The 21,054-nt window shown below is 50.7% G+C and overlaps 1 protein-coding gene across 1 annotated transcript; it reads right to left on the bottom strand.

The window, feature by feature from the left end:
- Positions 1-5,677: 5,677 nt before the first annotated feature.
- On the bottom strand, positions 5,678-13,364 carry LOC132834720 (pyroglutamyl-peptidase 1-like). The gene is made up of 5 exons (XM_060853681.1): positions 13,331-13,364; positions 11,308-11,360; positions 8,899-9,015; positions 7,720-7,946; positions 5,678-5,858 (listed from the first exon to the last, which is right to left on the bottom strand). Exons 1-5 carry the CDS (start codon positions 13,362-13,364, stop codon positions 5,678-5,680), a joined length of 612 nt encoding a protein of 203 aa, XP_060709664.1.
- Positions 13,365-21,054: the final 7,690 nt, after the last annotated feature.

Here is a 21,054-nt window from a genome sequence, read left to right as displayed (position 1 = left end):
TCCTGTGTTTTAGCACAGTGGGGACCTGTTGTATATTGTTGAAACAACATTCTCTGATCTGCTAAAATCCAGGGCAAAGTGAACTGTTCAGAATTCATTGTTGCTGGTAGTTTACGGGTATGTTTCATAATTAATTATTTTTGTTGCTGTGTGTGATCTTTTCTGACTCAAAGCCAGAGCTCTGCTAGGGAAGAGAAAGCCAGGGTGTTGTGCCTATTGTGGGTGAGTAGAGGCCAGCTGTGTACCAATGCTGCCAAAATGAAAAGTGCCTTTGGCATGGAAGGGGGGGGGGGGGAAGTTGGCATTGCATTTGACCTCTGCCCTCATGGACTAGAGCTGCGGGGTTGGGGAGGTGCAGGTGGGTGTTGGGCACGGAACTCAGTCTAGCTTTCCTGACTTGGCCTGTAGCATTTGGGTGAAGTAAGGGTGGGCATTGATAGTGGCACCTGTTGGCACTGACACGAGGTGGGACGGACACAGGGGATGCGGTGTGCTGGTGGAATAGAGAGGGGGACCCCCAGGAGGCCCTACCTGCTGTCAATCAAACCTGAATTGGCTAACGTGGTGCCCAAAAGCAGGTCAACCAATCCCAGTGTGGTATCCATGCCATCGTCAAGTCACTTGTCCGATGGGCTGTGGTCTCCTCAGAGTGGGCGAGGACTCCACACAAGAATGTTGGAAGTGTTTTAAGATAATAAAGATGACCTGGGCTCTTGCAACATCAGTTTATTGTTTCTGAGGCGCTACCAAACCTCCCAACGAGCTGGTACCTCACCTGAAGAAGCTGCTTTAGCGTTCCAGAAGAGCTGAGGCTAACGAGGAAGGTGGGTGGGTGTAGGCTAATGGTTTTTAGTGGGTGTTCCGATTATAGTCTTGACAGGGAGGTCTACCCAGCACAATCAAAATTCGGCGCACTTCCTAGAATCTTCACACCCGGTGCTCGGTTCAGATCCTGAGTATCTGTGGGGAACAGTCAGATGCTGCAGTGCATACAGGGACTCTGACCATAGACAACCCGGACTCCCAATAACTGACACGTTTCTCTGATCCCCAGTGTTTTTTAAAAAGAAAATGCAGCTGGGGAAATTTCTGCTCCTTCCTTTCCTTGTATGAAGCATGAGTCTTGGGGTTTTCAGTTTCAGTTTGGGGTGAGAGAGCCCTGGTTTTGTATCAGCTATCCAGGAAGGTCCTGATTATAGTGTGAGGGATATGGAGACTGAAATGTAAGTGAGAGCAGCATCAGCTGAGGCACTGAGCTGGATAGAATCCTGGTTTCACTGTTGCTTTTTTTTTAACACCTCTTAGTTCAGGATGAAATGAGGGAAGTTTGCATTTTTGTGACCCCACAGACAACAGAAGAGCAATTCCAAGTTTACTCGTCTGGAACAGACATTAACAAAGTATCTTGTTTTTTTTTCTTCCCCCTTTTCGTCGGGGTTAGCCAGGCAAGGCTGTAGGTTTTATTTTTAAAATTCTGGCCAAGTCTTGCTGGAAAATGAGAGAGGTGCAGAAATGAGCGGATGTCGGCGATCTCTGAATCTACACCCTGGTGGTGTGCCCCAGACCTGCAGATTGTGTGTCCTCATGTATTTAAAAGGTCCAGAAACACTTGATTGTACAGTTCAGTGCTGTCACTAATAGGTTAAAGCTGGCTAGAGATTATTACTACCTCCAGGAGGGAAAAGTGAACACTTTAGATGGCATATTGCAAAGATGGGTTTCCTACTTTCCCTACCCCACCAGTTGTTTAGTAAATGAATTTTTTTTTAAAACGGAGCAGTAAAAAGATGGCCAATTTGTTAAATAAAAGAGAATGACTTGCTGTGTGTAAATTATTCATACAATTCCTGTGTTTATATGGAGATTTTGATTTGTTGGTTAAAAAAAATTCAAATGTTTTGTATATTCTGTTGTAAGGATTTATTCCTGTTATTTCGATATATTATGGAATCTTTTCATTCAAGAGGAAAAAAAGAAAAAAAACCTTGTCTATTTTGACTGGCTGAAGCTAAAGCAATTCTAGGTTTCTTCTTACTTGGCTTTTTTCTAGTAGTTACAGGACAAGATTTAAGTTAAATAAAATCTGTATGCAAAAAAAATCTGACGTTTGATCCTTTGTGTGCATCTGTGTGTGCATCTCTGTGTGTGTCTCTCTCTGTCTGTCTGTGTGCGTCTGTATATGTGTGTGTGTCTGTGTGCGCGTGTCTGTATATGTGTTTGTGAGTGTGTGCGCGTGTCTGTATATGTGTTTGTGAGTGTGCGCGCGTGTCTGTATATGTGTGCGAGTGTGTGTGCGCGCGCGCGTGTCTGTATATGTGTGCGAGTCTGTGTGTGTGTGTGTGTCTCTGTGTGTGTGTGGGGGGGTCTTCCTACTTGGTTGCTATGTTTTTTAAAATTAAATCCCTACCGTATGGGAGCAAGCCATTCTGCCCATCAGGTCCACACTACCCCCGTGAAGAGTATCCCACACAGAACCCTACCCTCTCCCTGTAACCCTGCATTTCCCATGGTCTAACCTGCACATCCCTGGACACGATGGAGTAATTTAGCATAGCCAGTCCACCCTAACCTGCACATCTTTCGGGGGCCTCAGTGGTTAGCACTGCTGCCTCACAGCACCAGGAACCCAGGTTCGATTCCAGCCTCGGGTGGCTGTTTGTGTGGAGTTTGCACATTCTCCCCGTGTCTGCGTGGGTTTCCTCTGGGTATTCCGGATTCCTCCCAGAGTCCAAAGATGTGTGGGCCAGGTGAATTGGTCATGCTAAATTGCCCGTAGTGTTAGGTGCATTAGTCAGAGGGGGATGGGTTACTTTTCGGAGGGTCGGTGTGGACTGGTTGGGCCGAAGGGCCTGTTTCCACACTGTAGGGAATCTAACCTAATCTTTGGACTAGAGCACCCAAAGAAAACCCATGCGGGCATGGGGAAAACATGCCAACTCCACACAATTTGAATGTGAGTCCCTGTCACTGAGGCAGCAGTGCTAACCTTGTGCCCTGCCGGGGTTAATGCCTTCAATGTTCCTCTACAGCTGCATGTGGAATTGTCAAACATACTTGAGCCCAGCTGAGTGCAGAGCAGAGACCAATGCAGCAACATTTTCTGGGTTTGGACAATAAATGCTAGCTCAGTCAGTGATTCCCATGTCATGAATTTAAAATAAATCTAGACCTCAGCTACCTGATGTACCATCCGAGAGTGGAATCTCCACTTCCCCCTCCAATAATATTTGTTTAACATGTTCATACGAGTTCTTTAAGTATTAACTGGCAAAATCTTTTAATCCTCTAACAGTCTCAAGCCAAGCAGTTCCTTTTTTGGCATCACCTTATTTCCATCTGACTGTTTGAAGTTTGACAATCAAGTATTTGGAGCAAAGTTCAACACTTTTAATGTGTAAACAGTTAGTCATTCACACACCAGCTCTGAAGAGAGGCGAGATAGGCTGGGGCTGTTTTCCTTCAGAGAAGACTGAGGGGAGATCGGATTGAGGTGTACTAAGTTCTGAGGGGCACAGACAGGCAAACGTTCCTCCCGGTACAGGGGTCATTAACAAGGACACAGCTTTAGGTAAAAAGCAGGCAATTTGGAGACGATTTGAGGAAAACCATTTCCACCCAGCGGATGGTGGGTATCTGGAATTCCCTGCCTGTAAGGCTGGTAGAAGTGGGAATCCTCCAGGCATTTCAGAAATATTTAGATGAACATTTGAAATGCCAATGAATATATGGTGATGAAATTATGTTGGAAAATGGGAATAGAATACAGACATACAGCATAGAAATAGACCCTTTGGTCCAACTATTCCATGCTGACCCTAATCCCAAACTAAAGTAGTCCCATCTGCTTGGTCCTGGTTCATATCCCTCCACGCCTTTCCTGTTTATGTACTTTATCTAAGTGCCTTTCAAATGTGCCTGTATTCACCACTTCCTCAGGAAGTTCACTCCACACACATCACCTTCTGGAAAAATGGCTTAGTGGTTAGCACGGATGCCTTACAGCACCAGGGACTCGAGTTCAATTCCAGCCTCGGGTGAGTGTCCTGTTGGGGTTTGCACATTCTCTCCGTGTCTGTGTGGGTTTCCTTCCACAATCCAAAGATATGCAGGTTAGGAGAATTGGCTGTGCTAAATTGCCCAAAGTGTTAAGTCAGGGGGAAATGGGTCTGGGTGGGTTACTCTTTGGAGGTTAGGTACGGACTAGTTGGGCCGAACGGCCTGTTTCCACACTGTAGGGAGTCTAATCTTAAAATAAAATTGCGCCCTTGTCTTTTCTAAGTAGCCCTTGCTGTAAAAAATGCTCCTAGTCTTGAAATCTCCCACCCTATGAGAAAAGACACCAACCATTAACACTATACCCCTCATGATCCTATAAACTTCTTTAAGGTGACCACTCAACCTCCTGTGGTAGGACTCCCAGCCTATCCATACAACTCAAACTCTCCGTATGGGGCAACATTGTGGTAAATCTCTTCCGAACGCTCTCCAGCTTAATCATATCCTTCCAATAATGGGCGACCATGGAGCTCTTTCACTGCTGTACAAACTCTGACTATGACCAGTGTTCATGCCTTTGATCCAAGTAATTGGAGGTATTTTGATCCCTTCCCTCAAGCCACAATCAGCACAGAAAGTTAACCGTTTGATTTGTAAAACAGCACAATTCATTCGATAATATCAACACTGACCACGTTGGGAACTCTCCCCTCTATATCAGAATGGCGAGAGAACGTTGGGTGTGTAACCCAGCGCATTGGTGTGTTGGGGAAATGTGGTGCTGTTTGATGGGTCATTAGCCCCTCTCTCCCCACCACCCACCAGGTAAGTGATCCTGTAGCATTATTTCAGGGAAAGGTTGGGTATGGAATGAGCTGCCAGAGGAAGTGATGGAGGCTGGTACAATTTCAACATTTAAGAGGCATCTGGATGGGTATATGGATAAGAAGGGTTTGGAGGGATATGGGCTGGGTGCTGGGAGGTGGGGCTAGATTGGGTTGGGATATGTGGCTGGCATGGATGGGTTGGACCCAAAGGTCTTTTCCGTGCTGTATGTCTCTATGACTCTAGTCTGACCCTCCTGTCACTCATGCCCTTCAGGGAGGGAAATCTGCCATCCTGCCCAAAATGTGACTCCAGGAGGCTAAGGAAACATCTGCGTTTTAGTGGCCCTGGAAAGTTACTGATTGCAGGGCAATTAGGGATGACCAACAACCACATTCTGAGACAGAATAACAAAAGGGACAACTTGCGATATAGTCTCGAGGTTTCAGGGGTCCCGTGAGAGCAAGGAAACAGCACAATCAACGTGAGACCTGTTCACACTGGTGTGGATTCAGGATGGAGGGAGAGTCTTTAAGCTGAGGAAAGGGATCTTTTCCCCAGGGTAGGGGGAGTTCAAAGCTAGAGGGGCATAGGTTTAGGGCAAGAGGGAAAAGATTTAAAAGGGACAGAGGGGGCAACAGTTTCACACACACGGTGGTACATGTACGGAATGAACTGCCAGAGGAAGTGGTGGAGGTGAACACAATTACAACATTAAAAAGGCATCCAGACATGGATAGGAAGGATATAAAGGGGTATGGGCCAAACGCAGGCAAACGGGACTAGTTGAGTTTGGTAGGCATGGAAGCGTTGGACCGAAGGCTCTGCTTCCATGCTGTATGACACTGAACATCGTTCACAAAACCGATGGTTCTCTCTGGGTGTCCAGTTGGTGCAGCAGCTCCTGTAGAATCATCCAGAGAGCCTTTCCCAGCTGTTCCACTGTCAGTCCATCGCTCAGCCGAGGGATGTGAATAAAGGCAGCTTTCTGGTTACCATGGTATAACGAAAGGTAATAAGCGTATTCACAAAGATACCTGAAAAAGATGTTTCATTTAAAAGTCAATTGAACATCCTCAGGTAAGTATTTCAAAGTAAGTCAACATGTTGCAGTCCCCTGGTGTGGGTCATGTGTACTTTAGCACATTACACTGGAGACAATAGACATGGGCTCATCTCAAGTTTTTTCTGGATTCCAGACACTGAGATAATTTCCACAAATCAACTTGTTCAGAAATCTTATTACCACCGCCTGGAGCAGATAGGACACAAAACCAGGCCTCTAGGTCCAGGGGTAAGGGCACTACCACTGAACAACAAGCGTCCCCCAGTTTTAGTCATGGAACTTCTTTATATCCAGAGGTTCCTTACTCACAACTGAATGGTTTCTATTCCCTGCCACCAAATCAACCTTGGAGTATTAGCCATCACCAGGAAAGGTCTTGAGGCTCATTAGTAAAGTATAGAATGCAACCGTGTGTGATTTCTGGCAGGATGGGAGGGAGGGGGGTCTGTGATTTCCCCCCCACGGTAACGGGACAGGGGTCTGTGTCTGTGATTTCCCCCACACGGTGACAGGACGGGGGTCTGTATCTGTGATTCCCCCTCATGGTGACAGGACAGGTCTGTGTCTGTGATATCCCCCACATGGTGACGGGACGGGGGTCTGTATCTGTAATTTCTATCACACGGTGATGGGACGGATGTCTGTGTCTGTGATCCCCCCACACTGTGACGGGACAGGGGTCTGTGTCTGTGACATTACCCCCCCATGGTGAAGGGACGGGGGTCTATGATTCCACCACACGGGGACGGGACAGAGGTCTGTGTCTGTTATTTAAATGGGAGAAGGTAATCACTGTTCAGATGTTCACCTCTTCCCAGATGTTGAAGGAGCTGATACCCAAGTGGAGTCACACAGTAAAATCTCTGAGATTACCCACTCACCCTTCACATGAGAGTTTGTACCTTCAGCCTACCTGTGGGGATGGGGTGGTGTTTGGTCTCAATTTATAATCTAGTATCTCACAGATGCAGACCCTTCAGCCCATTGGGTCTGTACTGCCAATGCTACACTCAATCTACTCTGCTGCCATGTTCCTGCACTCTGTGTTATGACATCCCAAACTCTTTTTAAAGGCTGTGAGGTTTCACCTCAAGTCCCTCTGAGTCCTTTGAGTGTAGGAGTTGGAACATCATGTTACGATTGTGCAGGACATTGGTGAGGCCTCTTCTGGAATACTGTCTCCAGTTCCTGTCACCCAGTTATAGGAAGGATATTATTAATCTGGAGAGGGTTCAGAAGAGATTTACCAGGATGTTGCTGTGTGTGCAAGGTTTGAGTTATAAAGAAAGGCTGAGAGTTTTTTCGCTGGAATGTAGGAGTTTGAGTGGTGACCTGCTAGAATTTATAAAATAATGAGTGGTATATTTGGGGTTAATAATCATTGTCTTTTCCCTGGGATGGAGGATTTCAAGATGAGGGGGCACATTGTTAAGGTGAGAGGAGGGAGATTTACATAAGACATGAGGAGCAACGTTTTTAAACAGAGGGTAGTTCATGTGTGGAATGTACTTCCTGAGGAAGTGGTGGATGTGGGCACAGGTACAACGTTTAAAAGAAATTTGGACAAGTACATGAATAGGAAAGGTTTGGGGGGATATGGGCCAGGGGCAGGCAGGTGGGACTGGTTTAGTTTAGGATTAAGCTCGGCACGGACTGGGTGGGCCGAAGGGTCTGTTTCCGTGCTCTATGACTCTATAACCCCCCCCCCCTCCCAGGCAGTGTATTCCAGAACTGGCTCAGATCTCGCTGGTTGTGAAGTTGATTTCATCGCTGCACTTGTAGGAATCAGTGGATCTGTAAACTGTCGAGGTATTTCTGTCATAGTTACTGACCTCCCTGCATCCCTGGAATAAATGATAGCAATGTCCAGTCCAGCGAGGTTCTTACAGACAGATCTCATGTTGATGAGTGACTCGATCTTCTCAGGCCCTCCATCCACACAGCAGCTTCCTGTTGCATAGCAACCACAAACATCAGGATCTTTATATCCCTGGTTCCTGGCACACTGTTCGAGAATGATCAGCTTCGATGCTGTTCCCACTCCGACATGCACAGCCAGCTAAACAAAACCAGACACAGAGTGGGATCACTTCACACTCAGATGCTGCAATGTTTTCCCAGTGAAAGTGAAACCATGCCGTTATTGTCCTACCCAGTTCCCTATCCCTGCCTGTGTCTGTGTCTCTCTGATACTCGCTGGTGAACATATGGTACCTGTTGGCATCACCAGTCCGATGCAACCCTCTTGCCTGTGTTTCTGAGGCCAATTAACAGCAGAATCTCACTCCCAAAGCATCACAGTTCTGCTCATTCACTTTTCACCTGCTGTTTATGTAAACACTCTCACACTCCCACTGTCTCTCTCACACTCCTTCAAAACGTCACTCTCACACTCCCACTCTCTCACTCACCAGCTCTCACTCAACACTCCTTCAAACTTTCATTCTCTCACTCCCACTCTCTCACTCTCTCACTCACCATTCTTTCACTCACCATCTCTCACTCCCACTCTCTCTCACACTCACTCATTCTTTCAAATTCACACTCCCACATTCACTCTCTCTCTGTCTTACACACACACACACTATCTCTATCACTATCACTTTCACACTCATGCTCTGTCACACACATTCTCACTTTTGCACTCTGTCACGTTCACTGTCACATTCGTTCTCTCACACTCGTTTGCTTATACAATCTATCTCTCTCACACATCCTCTCTATCTCTCTCACACATCCTCTCTATCTCTCCCACACACACACTCACATTGCTCCCATCATGTGCTGGAACCACCCACCTGCTCATGTAAACTCACTCTCTCGGTGGAGAAGATTGACCCTCTGAGATCTCTGATTGTATTCAGCTCTGCTCTGTCCACTTCAAGTTATAAAACAAAATCACCATGCAAATAGGCAGCAGCTGCCCAGGGTCATCAAGAGGGACTGAGGACCACAGGCAGCAAAGTGACTGTGGACAGTGCAGGGCCAGGAAATTTTCCAGAATAAGATACCTGTGGCTGTTGGGTTTCCCAGATCCTGCTCAGTATCTCCCGGACCCGCTGGTAGTGAACAGGTAGTTCCACCGTTTCCAGCCGAATGTTGTCCCCGGAGCCGAATTTCTTTAGTTCCTGTGGATTGTAGAAAACAGTGTAACAGATCCATGTATTGTCCTGAATGTCTATATCCCACCTGGAATACCGTGTGCAGCTTGGCTGGCCTTATCTCAGGGAAGGGTATGTTGTGTTAGCAGCAGGACGGAGGCAGCTCTCTGGAGTTAGGATGGGCTCAGCAACCTGGCCTGATATTCTCCAGAGTTTAGGGGCAAAGGGAGGTGACACCTCATTGAGATGTACGAGATTGTGAAAGGGCTGCAGGGGGTAGAGACTGATTCCCGCTGATCAAACACTCCGGGGCACAGTCTCAGGATAAGGGGCCAATCGGAGGAACGTGCTTACTCAGTGAATCTTCGAGATTCTGCACCCTAGAGGCTAATGGATGCTCCGTTGTTGATGTTTGAGACTGACACAGAGAGAGTTTTTTTGGGGGGTGGCGGGGAGCAGGGGGAAATGGGGAGTGGGTGGGTGGGTGAAGATTAGCCACAATGGTGCAGAATAGAGGAGCTGTGGGTCAGGGAACGGTTGTGGAGGCACTGAGTACAAAGATAGAATTCCATCTGTGATGCCACCGTAGCCAAATAGTCACAGGACAGAAGTGCTCATTCCACTGAGATAGGGAGATCCATGGAGAATGGCACTAAGGAGGAACCATGTTGATGAGGCAGGGAATGAGGTGGGGATAGTCACTTTTCAAAACAAGGCACGTTATCCTGGAATACCATCCATTAGCAAAAACATTTCATCTTATTGTCAATACCATGGCAGGATCTGAGAGGTTAGGAACTATCCTGGCTGCAAGCACTGTGGACTGAGCACAATCCTCTCATGTTTCCCCTGACTGCACCCCTGAACAATCCAGGAAACTAGGGTGGCACCTGTCAACAGGAGAGATATATAACCGCGGGCAGGCAGAAGGGATCAGTTTAATTTGGTATCATGGTCAGCACAACATTGTGGGCCGAAGGGCCTGTTCCTGTGCTGTACGGTTCGCTGTTCTAATAGAGAGGTCAAACAGAAACCAAACAATTGTGGATGGGTGGAGATCAGGAACAGGAAGTGCTGGGGACATTCAGCAGGTCTGGCAGAATCTGTGGAGAGAGAAACAGTTAATGTTTTGGATCCAACGTCCCTTCTTCACAACCTGATTTCTCTCCACAGATGCTGCCAGACGCACTGAGCTTTTCCAGCAATTTCTGGTTTTATTTCTGATTTCCAGCATCTGCAGTTCTGTCCTTCAAGATGAACAGGTGCAGTGACACACCGTGAGCGGAGATGGAAGGTTGGGGGGAAGCCAAATAGATAAACAAATAAGGAAGGATTCCTAATCCTAATGTTTCAATGGCTCCCAGCCATACCCCTGTGTGGAAACAGCTCTCACTGAGTGCCTGGGCAGAAATCTGGGCACAAAGACCAACGGCTTGGGATAATGCTGGAGACCTCCAACCCTGTAGGAGGCACTGTTTTTCAGGTGAGGTCAGACCCTGTTTGTCCCTTGAAAGTGGACATGAAAGATTCATCCAATCAAAGAGTAGGAACATTATTCGCACCACCCCATCCCCAGTTTTCTGGTCTAGACATAACCTCTAACAACAGCAACAGGCTCTGTCTTCTCAGTCACCCTGAGAATGAGAGGCGACCTCATTGAAACATACAATTCTGAAAGAGCTTGACAGGGTCAATGCTGAGACTGTTGTCCTTTGACATTCAATGGCATTACCATCACCGAATTTCCCAATATCAATGGGGGTTACCATTGGCCAGAAATTGAACTGAGCTCCCACTGACAAGGCCAATGCTGAGCGGATGTTCCCCCTCATGGGAGAGTCCAGTACCAGAGGGAACAGTCTCAGGGGCACTAACCTAAGATAGAGATGCAGAGGAATTTTTTCACTCAGAGGGTTGTGAGTCTTGGGAACTCTTTGCTGAGTTCTAATTTAAGGCTGAGATCAATAGGTTCTTGATCAGTCGGGGAATCAGGGGGTTCTGGGGAAAGGGCAGGATAGTGGACCTGAGGGGTGTCATATCAAAATGTCCTTATTGAATGGTGAAATAGGTTTGAGGGGCCAAATGGCCTACTCCTGTTCCTCCTTCCTATGGAGGGGGACAGCAGTGTTTATTGCTGTCTCTGAAAAAACAACACCTCTGATCGGACCACACTCCCTCAGTAAGGCACCGGTCTGGATTTTACAGTCAAGTTTCTCAACTGGGCTTGAACCCACAACCCTCTGATCATGTGTTATCACTGAAGCCGGTGAGCCAAGATCGAAGGGAAGGTCAACGATATTCTTGTGTTGGTCTCAATACCTGAACAGCAGCCCAGCTCGGGTTGGTGAGGTGCTGGCGGAATGGACCGAAACCTACATGTGAAGAGAACAAAATGAGCAGTGTTATTATGAAATAATTATTCCATGGGATGTTGGCATCACTGGTAATCATAGGAGCAGGCCAATCAGCCCATTGAGTCCACACTGTCCCTCTGAAGAGCATCCCACCCAGACCTGCACCCACCTTACCCTATCCCTGTAACCCTGCATTTCCCATGGCCAACCCACCTGACTGGCACATCTTTGGACTGTGGGAGGAAACCCGTACAGACACAGGGAGAATGTGCAAACTCCACACAGACAGTGACCCAAGGCTGGAATTGAACCTAGATCCCTGGCATTGTGAGGCAACATTGCTAACCACTGAGCCACCATAAGCCTAGCCCAACTGTGCCCATTCCTAATTGCCCTTGAAATGAGTGGCTTGCTACTTATTGCCCAGAAGGCGTTAAGAATCAACCATATCACTGTGGGTCTGGAGTCACGTGTAGGCCAGACTGGGTGAGGAGGGTTGATTTCCTTCCCTAAGGAACATTAGTGACCCAGGTGGGTGTTTACAACAATAGACAATGGTCACTATCACTTCAACTAGTTTTCAATTCCGGACTTCTTAAATTTAATTGGAATTCCACTGATTGTTGGGGTGGGATTTTATTAATCAGTTTATGGGATGTTGGTGTCACTGGCTGAGTCAGGATATATTGTCCATCCCTAGTTGCCCCTGGAGAAGGTGGGGGTGAACTGCCTTCTTGAACCGCTGCAGTCCATGTGCTGTAGGTAGACCCCCCAATGACGTTAATGGAAGTTCCATTTCTTCTATCAAGGTATGTAGTTCTCACCGGTGGCTGTCCATAACAAATTTCCCTTCAACTGAGCAGCTTGCTAGACCAGTTCAGAGAGCAGTTTACAGTGGCCTGCATTTCTGGGGTCTTGGAGCAAGGTGTAGACCAGACCAGGTAAGGATGGCAGATTTCCTTCTCTGAAGGCCTTTAGTGAACCTGATGGTATTTTATTTAATATTCGATGCTGGTTTCCATTCCCATGACCTGTGTCACATTCCAGATTTCATCGTGATGGCAGGATTTGATCCCATGGTGAGAGAGTATGACCCCCATGATGAGGATGCTGCTTTAACAAGGCTGTGCTGTCCTTGGGATTTTTTTCAGAGAGGTCGTAAAAGCAGCGATTCTGAAAAGTCTGGATTTGAAGGATTTTAAGGCCAGTTTGATTATAGCTAACAGATACTGCCTCAGTCAAAGGGCTTACAAGTTTTAAATAAAACACTTGTACAATGAAAGGGACAGTTCTCCCGGGTAAGCTCTCCTCTGGTTTGGTCGGGTTTTAACAGGCAGTTGTGACCCACTGCAGCAGGTCCATGCTGATCCTCCCTCTCTCTCTGACATCGCTCCTGTCAGACCCTGGATTTGATTCGACCTTATGTGCCAAGGAGGGTTTATGGGGATTGTTGTGAGTATTTGGAGCAGTGTTATTAAGTTGGGATGACCTACTGGGGTATTGCATAGGTTGTGTTATTTGGTATTCTGTTCTCTTGGTGTTTCGGTCATTAACTGTGTAAATAAATTCTGTTTTGTTTAAAACTAAGTGGTTTGACCAGCCACATCGCTCCTGGAATATCCACTTGCTTCGAACAATGAACAAAGTTGGGCTCTGGGCTACTTTCTTGACATGTTTTGAGGGGGGGCGCTCAGGCCTGGTCCATAACACCCCAAGCCATCCACTGGGATTACCGGATACCAACGTTGTCTCCTTGTCAGGCAAGGAGATGCATTGGTCTGGGGGGGGGGGGGGGGGGGCGAAAGCGGCTGTGGTTAAATATCTTGCCAAAGCTGGCAGGTGGTACTCAGGAGGGTAGAGGGAGGGCACTTCTGAGGGCGTCAGAAAGGGCATGTGGGAATGGAAATACAAAGGACTGTGACGACCCGAGAGCAGGCAGCAAATTAAACAACAGGAAGGTTTCACAGAATACAGCAACTGGGAGGTACCAGTCACCAACAGCAGCTGGGGATCAGGATCCATCGAGAATGCCTGGGATCACCTTCTGAGATCTGCAGGGACCTGGATAGGAAAAGAAAGGCTGTCAATTATAAAGCACTTTCACAACCTCAGGATGCACAAACTTACCTTATAGGCCATGGACTGTTGGCACTGTTGGAATAAAGGAAACAAAAGAGCAAATCTCACAAAGCACGATTCCACAAGCGACAATGGGAAGACCATTCCAGCTCACTGGTTAATTACTGGCCAGAGGCACCAGGAGGAATATCCACCTATTTTTCACTCAGCACTGACCCTCCGACAATGCGGCACTCCCTCAGTGCTGACACTCCGATAGTGCCGGACTCCCTCAGTGCTGACCCTCCGATAGAGTGTGAGGCACTCCCTCAGCGCTGAACCCTCCGACAGTGTAGCACTCCCTTGGTGCTGACCCTCCGACAGTGCGACACTCCCTCAGCACTGAACCTCCAACAGTGTGGCACTCCCTCAGCACTAGCCCTCTGACAGTGACCGCACACTCAGCACTGACCCTCTGACAGTGCGGCACTCCCTCAGCACTGACCCTCCGACAGCGCGGCACCTATTCAGCACTGACCCTCTGAGAGTGCCCGCTCCCTCAGCTCTCACCCTCCGACAGTGTGGCACTCCCTCAGCACTGACCTTCTGACAATGCCCACTCGCTCAGCACTGACCCTCTGACAGTGCCTGCTCCCTCAGAACTGACCCTCTGACAGTGCGGCGCTCACTCAGCACTGACCATCCGACAGTGCGGCACTCCCTCAGCACTGACAGTCTGACAATGCGGCACTCTCTCAGCCCTGACACTCTGACAGTGCAGCACTCCCTCAGCACTGACCCTCCGACAGTGCAGCACTCTCTCAGCATTGACCCTCAAACAATGCAGCGTTCCCTCAGCACTGACCCTCTGACAGTGCAACACTCCCTCAGCACTGACCCTCCGACAATGAGACACTCCCTCAGCATAGACCCTCCAACAGTGCCCGCACCCTCAGCACTGACCCTCCGATAGTGCATGCTCCCTCAGCACTGACCCACTGGATGTGCCCGGTCTCTCAGCACTGACCATCCGACAGTGCAGCAGTCCCTCAGCACTGACCCTCCGACAGTGCAGCACTCTCTCAGCATTGACCCTCAAACAATGCAGCGTTCCCTCAGCACTGACCCTCTGACAGTGCAACACTCCCTCAGCACTGACCCTCCGACAATGAGACACTCCCTCAGCATAGACCCTCCGACAGTGCCCGCACCCTCAGCACTGACCCTCCGATAGTGCACGCTCCCTCAGCACTGACCCTCCGATAGTGCACGCTCCCTCAGCATTGACCCACTGGATGTGCCCGGTCTCTCAGCACTGACCATCCGACAGTGCAGCACTCCCTCAGCACTGACCCTCTGACAGTGCAACACTCCCTCAGCACTGGCCCTCTGACAGTGCCCGCTACCACAGTGCTGACCCCTCCTACAGTGCCCGCACACTCAGCACTGACCCCCCCTCCCCAAAAGTGCAGCACTCTCTCAGCACTGACCTTCTGACAGTGCTCGCTCCCTCAGCATTGACCCTCTGACAATGCCCACTCCCTCAGCACTGACACTCTGACAGTGTGGCACTCCCTCAGCATTGACCCTCAAACAGTGCAGCACTCCCTCAGCACTGACCCTCCGACAGTGACCGCACACACAGCACTGACCCCTCCAACAGTGCAGCACTCCTGCAGCACTGACCCTCTGACAATGCCCACTCCCTCAGCACTGACCCTCCTGCTTCCTCAGCACTGACCTTCTGACAGTGCAGCACTCCCTCAACACTGACCCCTGACAGTGCGGCACTCCCTCAGCACTGACCCTTACACAGAGCGGCACTCCCTTAACACTGACCCTCCGACAGAGCGGCGCTCACTCAGCACTGACCCTCCAAACGTGCGGCATTCCCTCAGCACTGACCCTCCGACAGTGTGGCACTCCCTCCAATAGTGTGACGCTCACTCAGCATTGTCCCTCTGACGGTGTGGCAATCCCTCAGTGCTGACCCTCCGATAGTGCGACACTCCCTCTGTACTGACCCTCTGGCAGTGCGGCGCTCCCTCAGCACTGACCCTTCGACAGTGTGGCACTCCCTCAGCACTGAATCCTGTCGATGTGCCCACTCCCTCAGCACTGACCCTCTCAATGTGCTTGCTCCCTCAGCACTGACCATCCGACAGTGTGGCACTACCTCAGCAGTGGCCCTCTGACAGTACCCTCTCCCTCAGCACTGGCCCTCTGACAGTGCCCTCACCCTCAGCACTGTCACTCTGACAGTGCAGCACTCATTCAGCACTGACTCTCTGACAATGCCCACTCCCTCAGCACTGGCCCTCTGACAGTGCAGTGCTCCCTGAGCACTGACCCTCTGACTGTACCGCTTCCCTCAGTATTGACCCTCTGACAGTGCCCCTCCCTGAGCACTGACCCTCTGACAATGCCTACTCCCTCAGTATTGACCCTCTGACAGTGCCCGCTCCCTCAGCACTGACTCTGACAGTGCCCGCCCCCTCAGCACTGACCCTCTGACAGTGCCCGCTCCCTCAGCACCGACCCTCTGACAGTGCCCGCCCCCTCAGCACTGACCCTCTGACAGTGCCCGCTCCCTCAGCACTGACCCTCTGACAGTGCCCGGTCCCTCAGTATTGACCCTATGATTGTTGTCCTGATTGTGACGATGAACTTTCTGCCGTCAGTACCTGCAGTTCATCGATTGTGTTTGACAGAGCTGCTCAATACACCGAATTGCACTGATGGCTATTTGACCCAGCAATTCCATGCTGGCCTTTTCCTCCACATCAACCTTCCTCTCCCAGAATTCATCCCAATTCTCAGTTTCTCATGTTTTATTTCGCAGTTTGTCTCTTCATGCATATCCACTTTAACTAACAACAGGGAGTGTGCAGACAGGCCAGTCCATCTCACAAACCAGCCTCCCATCCATTGACTACGTCTGCACTTCCCACTGCCTGGGGAGAGCAACCAAGTTACAAATCCCACAACACCAGGTTATAGTCCTACAGGTTTAATTGGAAGCACTAGCTTTCGGAGTGACGCTCTTTCATCAGGTGATGCATCAGATCATCTGATGAAGGAGTGATGCTCCGAAAGCTATTTCTTCCAAATAAACCTGTTGGACCATAACCTGGTGTTGTGGGATTTGTAACTTGGTACACCCCAGTCCAACACCGGCATCTCCAAATCAGAACGTCATCAAAGACCCCTCCCACCCATTTAAACTCTCTACCAATCCCTTCCGTTGGGCAGAAGATATAAAAATTTGAATAGGTGAACAAATATATTCACAAACAGCTTCCTCCCTGCTGTCATTAGACTTCTGAATAGATCTCTCAAACACTACATTTCATGTTGATCTCATTTCTAGTTCATTTTCTCTGACAGCTGTGACATTGTGTTCCTTGCTCTGATCTATGACCTTAACGCACTTTGTATGGTAATAGCCTGCCCGTACTGTACAGCAAAACAAAACCTTTCACTATACCTAGATCCATGGGACAAAATAAGTCAAATCAAAACTATCCACCTCTGGCTCTCCCAAGACCACTCAGTTCCCTGCTCTATGCCAAAGGGGCAGCTCCCTCCCTGATTCAGGGACCCGGTGTAGTTTTGTTCAGATCTCCCTCTGCTTGCCCTACCCTGAACTCCGTGCTAGAGTTTATTATCAGCCACTCCCTACCTTCAGAGACAGCGAGAGACCGGAGGAGGTGTGAGAGCAGGAGGTGGGAGACTGGGGGGAGGCGGAATATCTCAGCCTGTGCCCACCTCGGACTGGCTGAGGTAAGAGATCAAGAGGGGATCTGCTAATCCGCTGTAAACTGTCAGCAGAGAGCTCCTCACTCTCTGATCCAACGTTGGGGAAGCAGGTTAGCTCCTGAAGGAACTGCTGCCATTTCAAAGTCAGAGACAAGCTTTCACAGGGAAGGAGAGAGAGAGAGAGAGCTTCAGATCCTGTCAACAAACACTGGGAACAGTCTGGAACTGTTGACCGGACTGAGAGACAGCTGTTACTAATATTAGATTCTGATGTAGGCTGGGTTGGCTTTAGATTGAAGGCCATTCTACAGGGACCACTCATGTCCTGCTGGATCACTTCTCAGACCCCGTACCCATCCCACTCTGAAAGGGGACAGATTATCTCCCCATCCCTCCTGTTCACACATGGTCACGTTCCTTCTGTTCTGATTTTTGGGGCTGCCCCCCACATCAGCCAGGTTTACCACCATATTGGGGGCCACAAGGACCTTGGGTAGGGGGGGCATTGATCAACTCCTCTCAGCCTTTACGGTCACTGCCAAAGGCTTTATTCCCACCCCACCGCCCCCTGGGCTCGATATCCAGAGGGACCGTCACCAAGGAATTTTCACCAGGCAGCTGTCACTCAGGAACGGTTCTAGATTCAGGACTCCCATCGAAAACAAGAGAATCAAATTCAGACCAATGCTGCCAGGGCACTGCTGAGGGAGTGCCGCACTGTCTGAGGGTCAGTGCTGAGGGAGTGCCGCACTGTCAGAGGGGTCAGTGCTGAGGGAGCACTGCACTGTCAGTCAATGCTGAGGGAGTGCTGCACTGTCGGAGGGTCAGTGCTGAGGGAGTGCCGCACTGTCGGAGGGTCAGTGCTGAGGGAGTGCCGCACTGTCGGAGGGTCAGTGCTGAGGGAGTGCCGCACTGTCGGAGGGTCAGTGCTGAGGGAGTGTCACACTGTCAGAGAGTCAATGCTGAGGGAGTGCTGCACTGTCGGAGGGTCAGCGCTGAGGGAGTGCCGCACTGTCAGAGAGTCAGTGCTGAGGGAGCACTACACTGTCAGAGGGTCAGTGCTGAGGGAGCACCACACTGTCAAAGGGTCAGTGCTGAGGGAGCACTGCACTGTCAGGGGGTCAGTGCTGAGGGAGTGCCACACTGTCAGAGGGTCAGTGCTGAGGGAGCACTGCACTGTCGGAGGGTCAGTGCTAAGGGAGTGCTGCGCTGTCGGAGGGTCAGTGCTGAGGGAGCGCCGCACTGTCAGAGGGTCAGTGCTGAGGGAGTGTCACACTGTCAGAGAGTCAGTGCAGAGGGAGCACTGCACTGTCAGGGGGTCAGTGCTGAGGGAGCACTGCACTGTCAGAGGGTCAGTGCTGAGGGAGTGCCGCACTGTCGGAGGGTCAGTGCTGAGGGAGTGCCGCATTCTCGGGGGGGTCAGTGCTGAGGGAGTGCCGCACTTTCAGAGGGTCAGTGCTGAGGGAGAACTGCACTGTCAGAGGGTCAGTGCTGAGGGAGAACTGCACTGTCAGAGGGTCAGTACTGAGGGAGTGCCCTTTGTTGGAATGTTAGTATTGAGGGAGTGCCGTACTGTGGGAGACTCACCGCTGAGTGAGTACTGAATGTTTGGAGGGTCAGGACTAAAGGAGTGCCGTGATGTTGGAGGATTAGTGCTGAGGGTGTACCGCACTGTCAGAGGGTCAGTGCTGAGGGTGTACCGCACTGTCAGAGGGTCAGTGCTGAGGGTGTACCGCACTGTCAGAGGGTCAGTGCTGAGGGTGTACCGCACTGTCAGAGGGTCAGTGCTGAGGGAGTGCCGCACTGTCAGAGGGTCAGTGCTGAGGGAGTGCCGCACTGTCAGAGGGTCAGCGCTGAGGGGTGAGGGAGTGCTGCACTGTCAGAGGGTCAGTGCTGAGGGAGAGCTGCACTGTAGGAGGTTCAGTGCTGAGGGAGTGCTGCACTGTCGGAGGGTCAGTGCTGAGGGAGCGCTGCATTGTCAGAGGGTCAGTACAGAAGGAGTGCTGCACTGTCAGAGGGTCAGTGCAGAGGGAGCACTGCACTGTCGGAGGGCCAGTGCTGAGGGAGTGCTGCACTGTCGGAGGGTCAGTGCAGAGGGAGTGGGCACTGTCAGAGGGTCAGTTCCAAGGGAGTGCCCCATTGTTGGAGTGATAGTATTGAGGGAGTGTCGCACTGTGGGAGAGTCAGCGCTCCCTCAGCACTGACCCTCTGACAGTGCAGTGCTCCCACAGCACTGACCCTCTGACAGTGCAGTGCTCCCTCAACACTGACCCTCCGACAGTGCGGCTTTCCCTCAGCACTAATCCTCTGACAGTGCAGTGTTCCCTCAGCGCTGACTCTCCCACAGTGCAGCACTCCCTCAATACTATCACTCCAACAATGGGGCACTCCCTTGGAACTGACCCTCTGACAGTGCCCATTCCATCAGCACTGACCATCCGACAGTGCAGCACTCCCTCAGCACTGACCCTCTGACAATGCAGCGCTCCCTCAGCACTGACCCTCCGACAGTGCAGTGCTCCCTCAGCACTGAACCTCCGACAGTGTGGCACTCCCTCAGCACTGACCCTCTGAGAGTGCAGTGCTCCCTCAGCACTGACCCTCTGACAGTGCAGCATTCCCTCAGCACTGACCCTCTGACAGTGCGGCACTCCCTCAGCACTGACCTTCCAACAGTGCGGCACTCCCTCAGCACTGACCTTCCAACAGTGCGGCATTCCCTCAGCACTGGCCCACCAATAGTGCAGCGTCCCCTCTGCGCTGACCCTCTGACAGTGCGGCACTCCCTCAGCACTGACCCTCCGATAGTGCAGCGTTTCCTCAGTACTGACCTTTCAAAAGTGTGGCACTCTCTCGGCACTGACTTTCCAACAGTGCGGGACTCCCTCAGCAATGACCCTCCGATACTGTAGTGTTCCCTCAGCACTGACCCTCTGACATTGTGGCACTCCCTCAGCGCTGACCCTCTGACAGTAAGGAACTCCCTCAGCACTGACCTTCCAAAAGTGCAGCACTATCTCAGTACTGACCGTCCCTCAGTGCCGCACTGTGGGAGAGTCAGCGCTGAGTGAGTGCCGAAATTTTGGAGGGTCAGTACTGACGGTGTGCCATGCTGTTGGAGGTTCAGTGCTGAGGGAGTGCCGTATTGTCAGAGGGTCAGTACTGAGGGAGTGCCACACTGTCAGAGGGTCAGTGCTGAGGGAACGCTGCACTGTCAGAGGGTCAGTGCTGAGCGAGTGCCGCACTGTTAGAGGGTCAGTGCTGAGGGAGTGCCGCACTGTTAGAGGGTCAGTGCTGAGGGAGTGCCGCACTGTCAGAAGGTCAGTGCTGAGGGAATGCTGCACTATTGGTGGGTCAGCGCTGAGGGAGTGCTGCACTGTCAGAGGGTCAGTGCTGAGGGAACGCTGAACTGTCAGAGGTTCAGTGCTGAGCGAGTGCCGCACTGTTAGAGGGTCAATGCTGAGGGAGTGCCGCACTGTTGGTGGGTCAGTGCTGAGGGAGTGCCGCACTGTTAGAGGGTCAGTGCTGAGCGAGTGCCGCACTGTCAGAGGGTCAATGCCGAGGGAGTGCCGCACTGTCAGAGGGTCAGTGCTGAGGGAATGCTGCACTATTGGATGGTCAGTGCTGAGGGAGTGCTGCACTGTCAGAGGGTAAGTACTGAGGGAGTGCCGCACTGTCGGAGGGTCAGTGCTGAGGGAGTGCTGCACTGTCAGGGTCAGTGCTGAGGGAGTGCCCCATTGTTGAAATGTTAGTATTGAGGAAGTGCCGCACTGTGGGAGAGTCAGCGCTGAGTGAGTACTGAATGTTTGGAGGGTCAGTACTAAAGGAGTGCCGTGGTGTTGGAGGATCAGTGCTGAGGGAGTGCCGCACTTTTGAAAGGTCAGTGCTGAGGGAA

The sequence above is a fragment of the Hemiscyllium ocellatum genome, chromosome 42 (assembly GCF_020745735.1).
Source record: "Hemiscyllium ocellatum isolate sHemOce1 chromosome 42, sHemOce1.pat.X.cur, whole genome shotgun sequence".
NCBI lineage: Eukaryota > Metazoa > Chordata > Chondrichthyes > Orectolobiformes > Hemiscylliidae > Hemiscyllium > Hemiscyllium ocellatum.
The sequence above is the reverse complement of the archived record's forward strand: the minus strand, read 5'-3'. Positions and strand labels throughout refer to the sequence as shown.